Genomic DNA, 16,558 nt, shown 5'->3' with positions numbered 1-16,558 from the left:
TGTCTCGGGATTTTGTCTTTGTCTCCCTCCCGCCTCCCTCTCTCTAGCGCTCTCACTCACCACCTTTCCACACCCTTGTCCTCTCCATGACTGTGGTAAAGGCATGGATTGCAGAGAGAGGAGAGGATGATAAGGAGAGAGGAGGAGAAAGAGCGGGATGATGGAACACATGGGACCAGAGTTCATTAAGTCATTTTTATGGATCTTGAACTCTAGTAGCCCCAGAAGGACAGAAAGCACCGGAACGCTTTCTGCAAGCCTGCCCTGGTGCTTTATGAGTCTCATTGATGGCGCTTATGATCTGTCTCGGTGGGAGGCCACTAATAGACTCTCCAATGTGTCTGTTTCATTACCACACAATCTCTGCATAGAACACGGTTTCTAACAGCACTCTATTGGAGCTGCTTACGCAGAGGATATATAGGGGTACTTATCTGTGTGTGTGTGTGTGTGTATATGTTCAGACTGAGTTGGATTGATGATAAAATGTCATGTTGAATGCATCAAGTGGATAAAGTGTACTGAGTCCCTCTCTCTCTCGCTTCTCTCTCCGCTCTCTCTCTCTCAGGTATCACTACAGAAGGGATCTACAGGGTGAGTGGGAACAAGTCAGAGATGGAGAGCATGCAGAGGCAGTTTGACCAGGGTGAGTTACCAGACCCTCTCTTTTTGACCGTAGACATTCAACACACACCAACAATATGAATTGTCAACAATATGCCTAACACTCAGTGGCCAGTTTATTAGGTTCACGAAAAAGCTCCACTCCTACAGTAATTTGGCGGTGGGTTGCTATATAAAGCAGGCAGACAGGCATCGAGGCATTCAGTTACTGTTCGATTGAACATTAGCATGGGCAAAACAAGTGACCTAGGCAACTGAGTGTGGTGTGATCATCGGTGCCAGGCATGCCGTTTCCAGTATCTCAGAAACGGCCGGCCTCCTGGGCTTTTTTTTAACCCGCGAGTACCTCTGTACCCCAAGGAGTGCACGTTTTAGTTTTTAACCCTAGCACTATACAGCTGATTCAAATAATCAACTAATCATCAAGCTTTGATAGTTGGAATCCGCTGTGTCGTGTAAGGGCAAAAAACCTGGACGTGCACCCCTGCACGCTGGTCAAGGGTTCCCCGAGAATGGGGCGACACACAGAAAACATCCAGTCGGTGACAGTCCCGTGGGTGAAAACAGCTCGTTGATGTGTGGTCGAAGGAGAATGGCACGAATCATGCAAATAACAGCACAGTACAACAGTGGTGTGCAGAACGTAATTTGATAAAGCACAACTCACCGGTCCTTGTCATGGATGGACTATTGCAGCAGGCGACCACACCGGGTTCCACTCCTATCAGCTAAAAACGAGAACCGGCTGCGGCGGGCACGTACTTACCAACACTGGACAATTGAGGAGTGGAAAAACCTTGCCTGGTCAGACTGAGTGTAATTATTGTAGGGTCGTCAGACCCCGTGCCACCCGTGGCCAATGCCTATGTACACGTACTGACCTATGCACATACAGGCACACACACACACTCACCAATACACACACACACTCAGCAATACACACACACTCACCAATACACACACACGCACACGTATACCTAGGCACAAACAGGCCATGGAGGTGCAGTGTTAGTGTGTTGTATCTGTCCAGAAGCCTGTTGTCCAATGGATTCACCTAATTAACCTGGGAGCATCTGTATCATGGATATGCAGGAAGGAGAGGCCTTCCTCACACCGTAGCGTGTGTGTGTGTGTATACATGCATATGTGTGGTGTGGGCCGTTAATTTCCTCCCAGATTGGTTTGGTTAATGAAGCATGCTCGCTGGTGTGGTGTGTGTGTGTGTGTGTGTGTGTGTGAAATCAGTGAGGCTGAATCCGCCTGAGGTAATCAGAAGCGAAGTCCTGTGTCCAGTCGAACAGGACCCTAGACCAAGGTGACAATACAATTACACGTGAAATTACGGCACCGGTAGACCATAGCACCCAATCAGATATCACCTAGCCACCCTTTACAGCAAAGGTAACCCATGGCAATAGAACCACACACCCAGTTCAGATACAACAGCCGAGACCAGACTAGTTTTAGAACTTCTCATGTCGGCTGCTGGAGTTTCCAAGGTTCAACATGTCAAATCTTAGCTAAAGACTTGGGATGAGACGGATTTGTTTAGCCAATTAGAGAGCAGTGCCCTGACGTTCTGTGTTTAGCCAAGCAAACCGCTAGCTAGCTATTTTTCTGCCGTTAGCAAGCCTAGCTTGCTGATATTTATCTGACAAGTCTGTGTGCCCTGTTTCTGGTGCATGTATTTCATGATACTTGTTCACTACAACACTGTGCTATAACAAGTGGCAACTTTGTATCAAAGTTGTTATCGAAGTCATTGTGAAGATTCACTGTTACCGTGGAAACAGTCTCAACTGCCCATCTCGTCTTCTTGATCTGAATGCCCTGTCTTTAGTCAGCTATTCTTCCACACAAAATTCTAAAACGGTCTAGTTTTGTCTCGTCTCTCCTTATGTCGGCTGTTTTATCTAAACCGGAGCACTGAGATCTGAAGCTCACTCTGAGGCCTGGTCTGAGAACAGGTCTGAATCAGAAGCACTAGGCATTACTGGGTGAGAACTGACTTGGGACCAGTGTCATCACTGAAGCTGCTCTGTTATGCACACAACAGGTCCTATTTTCATCCTCTCTCTTTTTGGTCTCTTTTTCATCCTTCCTCGTTTATCCCCCTCACCATTGCTATCTGTCTAACTCTTCCACAATCAATCCCCCTACTTTCTATTCCTCCCCCCCATCTCCCCGCCTCTCTTCCTCCACATTTGTCATAGATCAGAGAGAGTAATCAGAGAAGGGTTTTTAATAGTCTATATATTTGTATCCTTCTCTCCTCCCCTCCTTCACCCCTTCCTTCTCTCACACTCTTTTCTCTGTGTTTTGATCAACAAGCCCGTGTCAAGTGGGACAGGCGTCGCCTGTGATTACTCTTGGTTTATAGTTTTTAATCAGCAGTTGTGCTTCTGGTGCTGCTGACCTCATTCCCATTCTCTCCCATGTGGTCCCTTGTGCTGACCTGCCACACTGAATAAAAGAGACTCACCGAGGAGCTGGAGCCAATTGGGTGCAGTTCCTTCTAACGGGATGAGCAGTGATATACGGAACTAAGATATACAGAACTTTTATTGTGTGCTGGTGTTGTGGTTTGTTTAGTCAGGTATTTTAGTCCATCACCAGGTGGGGTGATACTATAGCAGTGAAACGAACGAGTTTAAGGCGGACCTTTTGTGTGTGCGTTTCATATTGTTGTCTCTTGTAGATCATGTCCTAAATTAGGTGTCTCTTCCGTGTCTTATTCTCATGAACCTCTGTCTCTCCCTCGCTCTCTGTCTCTCTGCTAGACCATAACCTGGACCTGGTGGAGAAGGACTTCACTATCAACACGGTGGCTGGGGCCATGAAGGCCTTCTTCTCTGAGCTGCCAGAACCCCTGGTGCCCTACAGCCATCAGATCGAACTGGTGGAGGCCTTCAGTAAGACATGGGTCTGGGGAGAGGGGACAGAGGGGAGTGGGGGGGGGGGGGGGACAACAGAGGGGGCTGGGCTGGGGAGAGTGGGGTGGAGAAGAGGGGGGGGGGGCTGGGCTGGGGAGAGTGGGGTGGAGAAGAGGAGGGGGGGGGGCTGGGCTGGGGAGAGTGGGGTGGAGAAGAGGGGGGGAGGGGACAGAGGGGGCTGGGCTGGGGAGAGTGGGGTGGAGAAGAGGAGGGGGGGGGGCAGAGGGGGCTGGGCTGGGGAGAGTGGGGTGGAGAAGAGGAGGGGGGGGGGACAGAGGGGGCTGGGCTGGGGAGAGTGGGGTGGAGAAGAGGGGGGGGGAGAGGGGGCTGGGCTGGGGAGAGTGGGGTGGAGAAGAGGGGGCTGGGCTGGGGAGAGTGGGGTGGAGAAGAGGGGGGGGGGGGGGGGACAGAGGGGGCTGGGTTGGGGAGAGTGGGGGGGGGAGAGGGGACAGAGGGGGCTGGGCTGGGGAGTGGGGGGGGGGGGAGGGGACAGAGGGGGCTAGGCTGGGGAGAGTGGGGTGGAGAAGAGGGGGGGGGGGAGAGGGGACAGAGGGGGCTAGGCTGGGGAGAGTGGGGAGGGGACAGAGGGGGCTGGGGAGAGTGGGGTGGAGAAGAGGGGGGGGGAGGGGACAGAGGGGGCTGGGCTGGGGAGAGTGGGGGGGGGGAGAGGGGACAGAGGGGGCTGGGCTGGGGAGAGTGGGGGGGGAGAGGGGACAGAGGGGGGGGGGGACAGAGGGGGCTAGGCTGGAGAGAGTGGGGTGGAGAAGAGGGGACAGAGGGGGCTGGGCTGGGGAGAGTGGGGTGGAGAAGAGAGGGGACAGAGGGGGCTGGGCTGGGGAGAGTGGGGTGGAGAAGGGGGGGGGGGAGAGAGGGCTGGGCAGGGGAGAGGCTTGGGGGAGTGCTGGGGCTGGGGAGAGGAGTTATTAGGGTTGTCCTTGCTCTATGAAGAACCCAGTGGTGGTCGGTGCTGTTTAAGATAAGGGAGGACACTTTTTCTTTTTTTAAATTTATGATCATGGCCTTATTTCTATTACAACATGTTGGATGACTGCCATTCATATTCCATTCACCCAGCTCAATGTAACATCATTAGGTTTAAGCCACTACATGATAGTCAAATTCTCCCTATACCCATCATGAGGTTGCTACAACCTATGAATGAAAGTTTACAACTTAGGTGCACAGGTCAAGCGAAATGTGAGTAATCAAGGTGACAGACATTGACACGTTCAATACCGCCTTGCGCTCTCTTGCCTGCATCTAGCTGATCTAGAGTGTAAACATTAGTCCAACAGTTGCAAACAAGAGTTTTTATTGGACATAAGCAAGTATGTTTATCCAAGTTTCGTTCCATTTGCTTCCGTTTAAGATGGGTTTTTTTAAACTGAATCGGCGGAATGAATACACCCCTGATCACACGCAAAAACAATTCACTTTCATAGCAGCCACATACAAACAGCATGATCCTTTTGATCATTGTATAATTCCTTCTCACATCTACCTGCTCTCCTCTTCTCACCATTTCCCTTCGCTTGTGGACTTCAGTGTACAGCACATCAGTTTTCTGTGACCAGACAAAAAAACTTTGCAGGCCAAAACTTCACAGCCTACATTGTCACCATATTAACGCCATGGTCAACATAGCTACTGGAACTAACGTATTAGTAAACCCATTACAATCATGTAGTACAGTCAACAGCAAGCAGTTTATCAGTTACACCGGTGGGCCCTTGTTCCAATAAATGAATAAATCAAAAGCTTACCTTGACTTGGAAGTGTTCCAGTGTTGGATATCCAGCTAGCTAACAGCATCCCTCTCTGTTTGAGCCGGGTGTTTGAATAGGCTAAACTAGCTAGCTGCATTCACTAGCAAAGTAAGTGAAAGTGAAAAAAAGACAACTACAAAGCTCTTTTGCTTTTCATTTTTGAAAAATTTAATTTAACTGTTCAACTATTGTCTTTCTGTCTCTGAGTCAACTACTCACCACATTTTATGCACTGCAGTGCTAGCTAGCTGTATCTTATGCTTTCAGTACCAGATTCATTCACTGATAATGTGATTGGGTGGTCAACATGTCAGTTCATGCTGCAAGAGCTCTGATAGGTTGGAGGACGTCCTCCGGAAGTTGCAATAATTACTGTAAATCTATGGAAGGGGGTGAGAAACATGAGCCTCCTAGGTTTCGTATTGAAGTCAATGCACCCTTCCAAGATGGCGCAGCAGTAAGACGTGTTTGTTTTCGTCCCATGTAAATATTGTATTTTTTGTATACATTTAATTTTATTTCGATCTCTTTTTTTTTCATTTTCGAATTAAATGTACCTTCCTGCAACCCGCCTCACCCAATGTGGTACGGATCTGCTATTTTTTAGACCTTATAACTGGAACCTCCATCAGAAGCTAGCCAGCTAATTAGCTACTAGCTATTTAGTCATTGTTAGCCACTGCTAGTGGTCTTTACCTTTAGCTTCTCCACAAGCTGCTTTAGCCCGGAAAACACCTGCCAGTCAGCACAGAGCGATATCAGCCCTGAGCATATCGGACGTATTTTTTTCCCCACTACATCACCGGAATCCTGCCACAAGCTCTGGACCATTACACCAGATCTTCGCAGCTAATTAGCTGCTACCGAGTGGCTACTGTGGCTAACGCCCTTGTCCAAAAGCATGCACCAGTTAGCCTCGAACTAGGCCCATCTCCCGTCTAGCAAACGAAGTACACCAACTACAATACCTCTCTTGCCAGTTGGCCTGGACCCTTTGTCAACACGGAGCCCCGCCGATCCATCACGACTGGTCTGACTGCACCTAGCTTAACTGGTACCTCCAGAGATGCAACCTCTCTCATCGCCACTCAATGCCTAGGTTTACCCCCATTGTACTCGCACCCTACCATACCCTTGTCTGTACACTATGCCCTGAATCTATCCTACCACGTCCAGAAATCTGCACCCTTTAATCTCATTTCGCAAAGCACTATATGACAATTTCTTATAGCCTTTAGCAATACCCTCATCCTACTCCTCCTCTGTTCCTCTGGTGATGTAGCGGTTAACCCAGGCCCTGTGTGTCCCTAGGCGCTCTCATTTTTTTTTTTCTGCAACCACAAAAGCCTTGGTTTCATGCATGTTAACATCTGAAGCCTCCTCCCTAAATTTGCTTTATTCACTGTTTCAGCACACTCCGCCAACCCCGATGTCCTAGCGGTGTCTGAATCCGGGTTTAGGAAGGCCACCAAAAATTCTGAAATTTCCATCCCCAATTACAACATTTTACGTCAAGACAGAACTGCTAAAGGGGGCGGAATTGCAGTCTACTGTAGAGAGAGCCTGCAGAGTTCTGTCATACTATCCAGGTCTATGCCCAACAGTTCGAGCTTCTACTTTTAAAGATCCATCTCTCCAGAAATAAGTCCCTCACTGTTGCCACTTGTTATAGACCCCCCTCAGCTCCCAGCTGTGCCCTGGACACCATATGTAAATTGATTGCCCCCCATCTATCGTCTAGGTGACCTAAATTGGGATATGCTTTACACCCCGGTCGTCCTACAATCTAAGATGGATGCCCTCTATCTCACACAAATTATCAAGGAACCTACCAGGTACAACCCCAAATCCGTAAACACGGGCACCCTCATAGATATCATCCTGACCAACTTGCCCTCTAAATACACCTCTGCTGTTTTCAACCAGGATCTCAGCGATCACTGCGTAATGGGTCTGTAATGGGTCCTTCATCACTGTCAAACGCTCCCTAAAACACTTCTGCGAGCAGGCCTTTCTAATCAACCTGGCCCGGGTATCCTGGAAGGATATTGACCTCATCTCATCAGTAGAGGATGCCTGGTTGTTCTTTTAAAGTACTTTCCTCACCTTCTTAAATAAGCATGCCCCTTTCAAAAAAAAATTGAACTCAGAACAGATATAGCCCTTGGTTCACTCCAGACTTGACTGCCCTTGACCAGCACAAAAAAAACCTGTGGCGTACTGCACTAGCTTCGAATCGTCACCGCAATATGCTACTTTTCAGGGAAGTCAGGAACTAATACAAACAGTCAGTTAGGAGAGCAAAGGCTAGCTTTTTCAAACAGAAATTTGCATCCTGCAGCACTAATTCCAAAAAGTTTTGGGACACTGTAAAGTACATGGAGAATAAGAGTACCTCCTCCCAGCTGCCCATTGCACTGAGACTAGGAAACACTGTCACCACTGATAAATCCATGATAATTGAGAATTTCAATAAACATTCCTCTACAGCTGGCCATGCTTTCCACCTGGCTACCCCAACCTCGGCCAACAGCCCCACACCCCCTTAAGCAACTGGCCCAACTGCCCCCCCCCCCGCGCTTCTCCTTCACCCAAATCCAGACAGCTGCTGTTCTGGAAGAGCTGAAAAATCTGGATCCCTACAAATCAGCTGGGCTAGACAATCTGGAACCTTTCTTCCTGAGATTATCTGCCGCCATTGTTGCATCCCCTATTACTAGTCTGATCTTTCGAATCGTCTGAGTTTCTGAGAAAGCGTCTGAGAAAGCGGCCGAGGTCATCCCCCTCTTCAAAGATGGAGACATTCTAGACCCAAACTGTTAGACTTATATCCATCCTGCCCTGCCTTTCTAAAGTCTTCGAAAGCCAAGTGAACAAACAGATCACTGACCATTTCAAATACCACCGTTCATTCTCTGCTATGCAATCTGGTTTCCGAGCTGGTCACAGGTGTACCTCAGCCACGCTCAAGGTCCAAAATGATATCATCAAATCAAATCAAATTTATTTATATAGCCCTTCGTACATCAGCTGATATCTCAAAGTGCTGTACAGAAACCCAGCCTAAAACCCCAAACAGCAAGCAATGCAGGTGTAGAAGCACGGTGGCTAGGAAAAACTCCCTAGAAAGGCCAATACCTAGGAAGAAACCTAGAGAGGAACCAGGCTATGTGGGGTGGCCAGTCCTCTTCTGGCTGTGCCGGGTGGAGATTATAACAGAACATGGCCAAGATGTTCAAATGTTCATAAATGACCAGCATGGTCGAATAATAATAAGGCAGAACAGTTGAAACTAGAGCAGCAGCACAGTCAGGTGGAAGTTGAAACTGGAGCAGCAGCATGGCCAGGTGGACTGGGGACAGCAAGGAGTCATCATGTCAGGTAGTCCTGGGGCATGGTCCTAGGGCTCAGGTCCTCCGAGAGAGAGAAAGAAAGAGAGAAGGAGAGAATTAGAGAACGCACACTTGGATTCACACAGGACACCGAATAGGACAGGAGAAGTACTCCAGATATAACAAACTGACCCCAGCCCCCCGACACATAAACTACTGCAGCATAAATACTGGAGGCTGAGACAGGAGGGGTCAGGAGACACTGTGACACACATATCATAACTGCCATTGATAAAAGACAGTACTGTGCAGCCGTCTTCAACGACCTAGCAAAGGCTTTAGACTCTTGTCAGTCACCGTATTGTTATCGGCATACTCGGCATACTTGATTTCTCTAATGACTGCCTCATCTGGTTCACTAACTACTTCTCGGATAGAGTTCAGTGTGTCAAATCGGATGGCCTGTTGTCCGGACCTCTGGCAGTCTCTATGGGGGTGCCACAGGGTTCAATTCTCGGGCAGACACTCTTCTCTGTATACATCAATGATGTCGCTCTTGCTGCGGGAGAACTCTTTGATCCACCTCTACGCAGACGACACCATTCTGTATACCTCTGGCCCTTTGGACACTGTGTTAACATCCAAACGAGCTTCAACTCCATACAACACTCCTTCCCTGGCCTCCAACTGCTTTTAAATGCTAGTAAAACAAGATGCATTCTCTTCAACTGATCGCTGCCCGCACCTGCCCGCCCGACTAGCATCACTACTCTGGATGGTTCTGACTTAGAATATGTGGACAACTATAAATACCTAGGTGTCTGGTTACACTGTAAACTCTCCTTCCAGACTCTCACATTAAGCGTCTCCAATCCAAAGTTAAATCTAGAATCGGCTTCCTATTTCGCAACAAAGCCTCCTCAACACATGCTGCCAAACATATCTTTGTAAAACTGACTATCCTACCGATCCTTGACTTCGGCGACGTAATTTACAAAATAACACTCCAACACTCTACTCAGACTGCATCCAATTTGCTATCACAGTGCCATCCGTTTTGTCACCAATGCCCAATATACTACCCACCACTGCGACCTGTATGCTCTCGTTGGCTGGTCCTCGCTACATATTCGTCGCCAAACCCACTGGCTCCAAGTCTTTGCTAGGTAAAGCTCCGCCTCATCTCAGCTCACTGGTCACCATAGCAACACCCATCCCTTGCACTCGCTCCAGCAGTTATATTTCACTGGTCATCCCCAAAGCCAACACCTCCTTTGGCTGACTTTCCTTCCTGTTCTCTGCTGCCAGCAACTGGAACAAATTGCAAAAAACACTGAAGTTGGAGACATATCTCTCTCACTAACTTTAAGCGTCAGCTGTCAGAGCAGTTTACCGATCGCTGCAGCTGTACACAGCCCATTTGTAAATATCCCATCCAACCAACTGCCCACCTCATCCCCATATTTCTTTAGTTTTTCTGCTATTTTGCACACCAGTATTTATACTTGCACATCCTCATCTGCACAAATATCACTCCAGTTTGAATTGCTAAATTGTTATTACTTTGCCACTATTGACCTATTTATTGCCTTACCTCCTTACTTCATTTGCACACACTGTATACAGATTTTTTCTATTGTGTTATTGACTGTATGTTTGTTTATCACGTGTAACTCTGTTGTTTTTGTCACACTGCTTTGCTTTACCTTGGCCAGGTCGCAGTTGTAAATGAGAACTTGTTCTCAACTGGCCTACCTGGTTAAATAAAGGTGTGAAAAAAATGAGGACGGAAGCTACCTGTCCTCCAGCTACACCATGGTGCAATATAGTTAGTATATTGTTATGAAATTCAACGAGTATGGTCCTCCCCCTCCTCCTCCTCCAATGGAAGATGCACAAATTTGCTGTGAAGCAAGACAAACAAAAGTCATACAGAATGTTAGAATATCAAGTACACTTCTTTCCTTTCTGTTCTTTCACTCCCATTGCGTTTTGTAATCTGTTGTCGTGGAGATTTAAGGTGTAGCGTCGCGGCCCAGAGATTTACCTCTACTCCGGAGGGCGGTCATCATTCAGTGAGTGAGTGTGTGTGTGTGTGTGCGAGGCCCCTGAGCCGTGACAAAACCCTGATGAAACCCTGCAGCCTGCAGCAGGAGAGAGACTCTACACACACCGTTTAAAGACTAGTTAGAAAATAAACGCTTCCAGGATGGATTGCAGAACTCTGCGTATGACCCTGTAGACTGCAGAAGAAGTGAACACATGGTTTGATGAAGGAGCTGGATAACATGTGAAATGGTGTGTGTGTATGTGTGTGGCTCCATCTGCCTCGCTCACATGGAGACATAAGACTGGCTGTGTTGGGAGTGCTGATATCAGCTTGTCTGACTCACTCCTATCATTGGGCTCAGCACAACCCAGAGGACCTGTGTGTGTGTTCATGTGCGGATTTAGAACTCTGTGTGTATGATCACTGCTATGCATTGTTGAGTCATCTCTGGCTCTCAGCTGTGATTTCAGTTTGTCTCAGTGTTTGCCATGCTTCCCCCACCCCTGCACATGTGTGCTTTCGTTCTTTCTCTCTAACCTCTCCTGTCTCCTTTCGCCCCGATCAGAGATCAACGATCGGGATCAGCGAGTTCACGCCATGAAGGACATCCTGCGCCGCTTCCCCAGGGAGAACTATGACGTCTTCAAATACGTCATCAATCACTTGAACAAGTGAGTGGCTCAGTGACAGGGCGGTGACAGTCATGCTGACCACAGTAACAGTCGTCCACCCCGCAACCTTTGACCTTCCACCCTGTCAGCTACACCCCTGGCTCTATTGAGTCAGCTTTATATTCAGTCAGTTGAGTCATTGAACACTGGGGAGTTTAGATTTCTAGATTGTTACTTTAGGATTTCTTGAACAACTTACATTGTTTTCTCTCTCTCTCCCTTAACCCTCCCTCCCTTTCTCAGGGTGAGTCAGAATAACCGTTTGAACCTGATGACCAGTGAGAACCTGTCCATCTGTTTCTGGCCCACTCTGATGCGGCCCGACTTCACCACCATGGACGCCCTGACGGCCACACGAACCTACCAGACAATCATCGAGTCCTTCATCCACCAGTGTGCTTTCTTCTTCTACAACCAGCCCCTGTCTGACACCCCTGGCGGGCACGCCTCCCCCACAGCCACCCTCTCCTCCCACGGGGGAACCTCGGCCTACTCCTCCTTGGCGTACAACTCTCCCTCCCTCACACCGGCCCCGGCCCCTTACGTTATGCCCGCCACGCCGCCAGTCATCCCACACTACGGGCCGCCCCATACCCAGATCCAGCATTCCCCGCCCCACACCCCCCAGTCCCCCATCCAGGCCCTACTGCCCCCCCTGCACCCCCATCACCCCCCCACGGAACAACACATGCTGTGAACCAGTGATGGAAGGAAAGAGAGATTTGAGAGCGAGATGGAAAGAGTTTGAGATTCAGAGGTATGAGGGAGCGGTGAGAGAAGAATGTAAGTGGACGAGATTTTGAAGGGGTGGTGAGATGTATGGAGGGAACGAGAGAAGAGTGGGTTTGAGAGAGGGAAAGCGAACGAGAAGATGAGGGGGTGAGTGAGATGCAGTACATATTTGGGAAAACTGTTGGGAGAGGGGGTTATCCAACCCCCATTTGCATTTTAAAGATATACGCACACACACACACACACTACGCACGGAAGGGGGTGGGAAAGAGGAACTTTTGAGCCACTAGTACAACATGTGTCTTCCCGTACCACTGTAGTCTATTGACTCTTCTCCCGCTACCATTTCTTCTGCCCCCTTCTCCACTGCCTTAGAGAGTACCTCCCTCTCTCCCCATCCAACACACACACACACACCACGTGTACATGTCCCTCCCCAACCATAAGGGACCTCAGAACTGCTGACTGTAGCCAGGCAGGGTATCTGTGGGGGAAGTGTGGGAGGACATTGAACTATATGGACCTCCTAGCTGGACTCTAAAACCACTGCCCAGTGTCCCACTTTCCTCGCCCCCACCACTCCTCACCGCGATGGGGCTGTGGTTTGCCAGCGACTGCCCTGTCCTCCCAGGTTGATCCTGGGTCCAGGTGGAGGGAGGACCTGACCAGTAGCTTCTCTATGTTTATTTGACCACTGTTACCAGGAAATGGACTAGAGGCATGCTTCACCTCTCCCCCATGGACCAGCTTCCACTTCAATAGACTCATTCCTAACCCCCACCCCCTTCGCTTCAGTGTCTGCTACAGCCAGAGATAATGCCAAGAACAAAATTCTCAACTAACTGGACCTGCAGGGAGGCTAGAGCACGGAACTTTGGGTGGTCTCACACCCTCGGCATCTTGGGAGAGCTCCTTCCGTTCCGCTCTCTCTCCTCTGACACATGCCCCCGAGCCTCCAGGCAACGCTGGAAGACTGTTTTTCTTTTGATTAAAGAGGATATCTTTTACCCCCCCTGTTTCTTCCTGATGTTTGTTGTTCCACCTTTCCTCTTTAGTTCTCCCCCCCAACCACCCCCCCACCCCAATGCTTCCATTTTTTGATTTTCAAACTGTGGATCAGTTTTGGAGTGTTCTGTTGATGACTGACCAATCAGAATGCACTCTCACACAGCAAATCCCTCCTGTCAGATATCAATGCTTACTTCTTATTGGCCCATGTGCTTTCTGTGAATAACTGTAATGGAGAGGTAGGAAGGACTGGGATATGGATTGGGATTTGGAAGGGGTGGGATTCAGGGATGCACTTTACGGACTCTGAAAAGCATTTAGAGAATTAGACACGGAATGCCAAGAGGAACAACCATAAGGATCCCAGGAGGCATTGGGAAGTGGTGGCAGGGAATTCATACTTCCTCCTGTTACCAATGAAGGGTTTGGAAGCCTGGAGAGACATGGGGGGCATGACCTTTGTGTGTGTGTGTCTGCGTACATGTGTGCACATGCTTCTAATATGGTAGAGAGCGGGATAATCATTAGTGTAGAGATCTCTGAAGTTTATTGAGATTGAGAGACTGCAGAGCACTTTTGGGATCCTCTTTAGTGCAAAGTGCGCCAACACTTTCTCACCACGTCTAATGCGTTGTGAAGTCGTGTAGCCACCTCACTGAGAACACACCATTGCCATCTGGTGGACAACATAGTTACTGCAGCTATGACCTCACCCACCACTGCATGGGCGGAACACCATTCCCCCCCGGGTGTAATATTAGATCTTTCTACATGCGTAATCCCCCATATTTACCTATTGAATGTCAGGTCAAATGGGACATATTGAGCCCAATAGGAATTCTTTGTATATAACGTAAATGGAGAGTCTATACTATGAAAGCCATATAAACTGCATTGAGATTAGCCTGTGGATGAGGCTCATATCTGTTGTGTTGCTTAGGGTGCCAGCACTTTGCTACAGATGTATATACTCTCCAGAGTGTGGTGTTGAAGGAGCGTATGACGACATTTCATGTCAGCTGTCCATGATGCAGACAGTCCAGTGACTAGTCCAGTGTCCATCTGGGCTCTGCTAGTTGGTGGTATGTGGTGATGTGTAGTCATGTGTTTTTGTACCGAGGCTGGCTCAGGATAGTGGTTCAGATCCATTCAGCTGACTATGACCGGGAAGGACACAAAGGAAAGGAGATGAGGAAGCTCGTTCAGAGTATTGAAACGCAGCCAGTGGTGTTGATAGTCCCTCAATGCCATCCTGTGTTTATTGGTGTCCCACTTCCTGGTTGGCACCACTTGGTACCCCTGCCCTCTTTTGAAACGGCACCGTTCCCTAGTCCAGAGAGGCGCTCCGGGATGGAGCAGAACAGACCATCTATTCATCTGTGTTGATGACTGCGGAATTCCAATGGTTCTGTCTGTGGTTGTCATAGAAACCTGTTTGATCGCTAGTGTGTGTGTGTGCGTGTGCGCGCGTGCACGTTAGAGTGAATCCAAGGTCATGTAATTTGTTTCATTTTGACCCTCCGCTTTACACACTCATGCTTGTCTCCACCTCTCTCCAGTTCCCATTTGTCTTGACTGACAGGCCTCCCTTCCAATCACTGGAGTTATACCCTGACGCCGACCCAATGACCTATCATACACTACCTATATGACGTTTGTTTGTCTGTGTTAAGGACTGATGTCATTTGAGCTGTCAACAGTAGCCAGACATCAGTGTAAACTCGACACTTAAGACCATGTCGCTTATAGTCGAGAATGTATTTATCCTCACGGTCATTACCCCACATAATGTAAAACTGGACCTGACCACAGTTATCCTCTTAGTTACCTATAGGTTTCTCCACAGATGGAGAGTGAGTCAGAGAGAGAGAGAGAGGTGAATGGGATCATTATTTGGGAGATGGAGGGAGGAAGGGGGGTTGTGCAAACTCTGGTACTTTTGAATGCCGGCCAGTGGCATTCCCTGTGTATATCAATGTGTTAATACTGAACAGACTGTGAGGCAGCCAAAGACTGTACAACAACAACAACAAAAAGGTGGGGGAGAGAGGAAGCAAAGCGACACGTGGAGAGGAAAAAAACCATGGTATTAAAAATGTGACTTTGGTTCTGCGATCTTGTGGCTTTTCTTTTTCTTTATTCTTTGCAACAATGGTGAGAGATGGTCTGTTAAGTTAAAATGAGAAACAAGCAAACTATATTCAAATGGTTGTTTATTTGTATGTTAGGGGGTCTAACACTTTGCCCTTTAGTCAATGGTGATAGAATTGTTTTTCTTTTTAATAATAAAAAAACAAACATGTTTTGTTTGTTTTTTAAACAATTTTGTGAATGGTGAAGAGACCAGCCCGGTTATAGTGCATGATATTTGCCCAGGCAAGGGAGGTGGCTTGACCACTCTTCAGTATTTAAGACAAGAAGATTAAAAAAACAATGAAATAATGGGGGAAAAGTTAACCTGTATAAAAGATCAAATGGAAGTAAAACAAAAAAAATTCTGTCAACACAAAAAAATGCTGTCATTATTTGCTAAGAGTATGGTAATTTGTCTCAATAGGAATGGTGTATACAGCAAGGCCTTACGTGGACCTGTATTCTAGTTAATAAATCAATCTTGTAAAGCCTGCCTCCTGTCTGTCTGTCTGTGCAAAACCCACTGACTCATCCCCTGGCTCACCACACACAGCTTTGCATATACATGTAGTATTATCAGTGTGTACTGTGAGAAAAGGTGTCAAATATTAAACTATGGATTCATACATTTGGCCATATTTCATTGACTGGAAATGAATGAAAGGAATTGAATAACTTATTTCCACAGAAAGATCGGCTACTCCTGGAACCAAGTGGAGAAAACTGCCCAATGTTGAGTTCACTAGAGGCTGCCGTCATTAATGACCTGTGCTCCATGGGGCGATGGGCCTAAGTACTTTTCTACAGTTGACAGGTGTTTCTCATCATTATATTCTAAAAAGACAAGAGTTAACTTTTAGTGTTGTCAAGTGACTTTTCCCAATGAAAACTGCCTAGAACATTAGAATAGCTTTACTTAGAGTAACGATTTGCTACATTTTACTGTACACCACTGTAAGAGATAGAGATTAAAGTACCATACATTTTCCCTGACACCCAACAGTACTTGTTGCATTTTGAATGTTTAGCTGGACAGGAGCATGGTCTAATTCACGCACTTGTCAAGAGAACATTCCTGGTCATCCCTACTGCCTCTGATCTGGCGGGCTAACTAAAAACACATGCTTCGTTTGTAAATGATGTCTTAGTGTTGGAGTGTGCCTTTCTAGCCGTAAATTTAAAAAACGAGAAAATAGTGCCGTCTGGTTTGCATAATATAAGGAATTTTTAATTATTCATTCTCTTTTTTTATTTTTTTATTTTACTTTGGATACTTAAAAAAAATAAAATAATTTACCCCGTTTTCTCC

At 47.6% G+C, this 16,558-nt stretch overlaps 1 protein-coding gene across 1 annotated transcript; it reads left to right on the top strand.

The window, feature by feature from the left end:
• The first annotated feature begins 531 nt into the window (after positions 1–531).
• Positions 532–15,742, top strand: LOC109881112 (rho GTPase-activating protein 35-like). The gene is made up of 4 exons (XM_020473267.2): positions 532–646; positions 3,405–3,536; positions 11,271–11,376; positions 11,620–15,742. The coding sequence occupies exons 1-4, from the start codon at positions 616–618 to the stop codon at positions 12,071–12,073; spliced, it is 723 nt and encodes a 240-aa protein (XP_020328856.2). The 5' UTR covers positions 532–615; the 3' UTR covers positions 12,074–15,742.
• The last annotated feature ends 816 nt before the right edge of the window (positions 15,743–16,558 follow it).

Source organism: Oncorhynchus kisutch, linkage group LG18 (genome assembly GCF_002021735.2).
Source record: "Oncorhynchus kisutch isolate 150728-3 linkage group LG18, Okis_V2, whole genome shotgun sequence".
Taxonomy (NCBI): Eukaryota; Metazoa; Chordata; class Actinopteri; order Salmoniformes; family Salmonidae; genus Oncorhynchus; species Oncorhynchus kisutch.
Note: the sequence above shows the minus strand (reverse complement) of the source record. Positions and strands in the feature narration are given on the sequence as shown.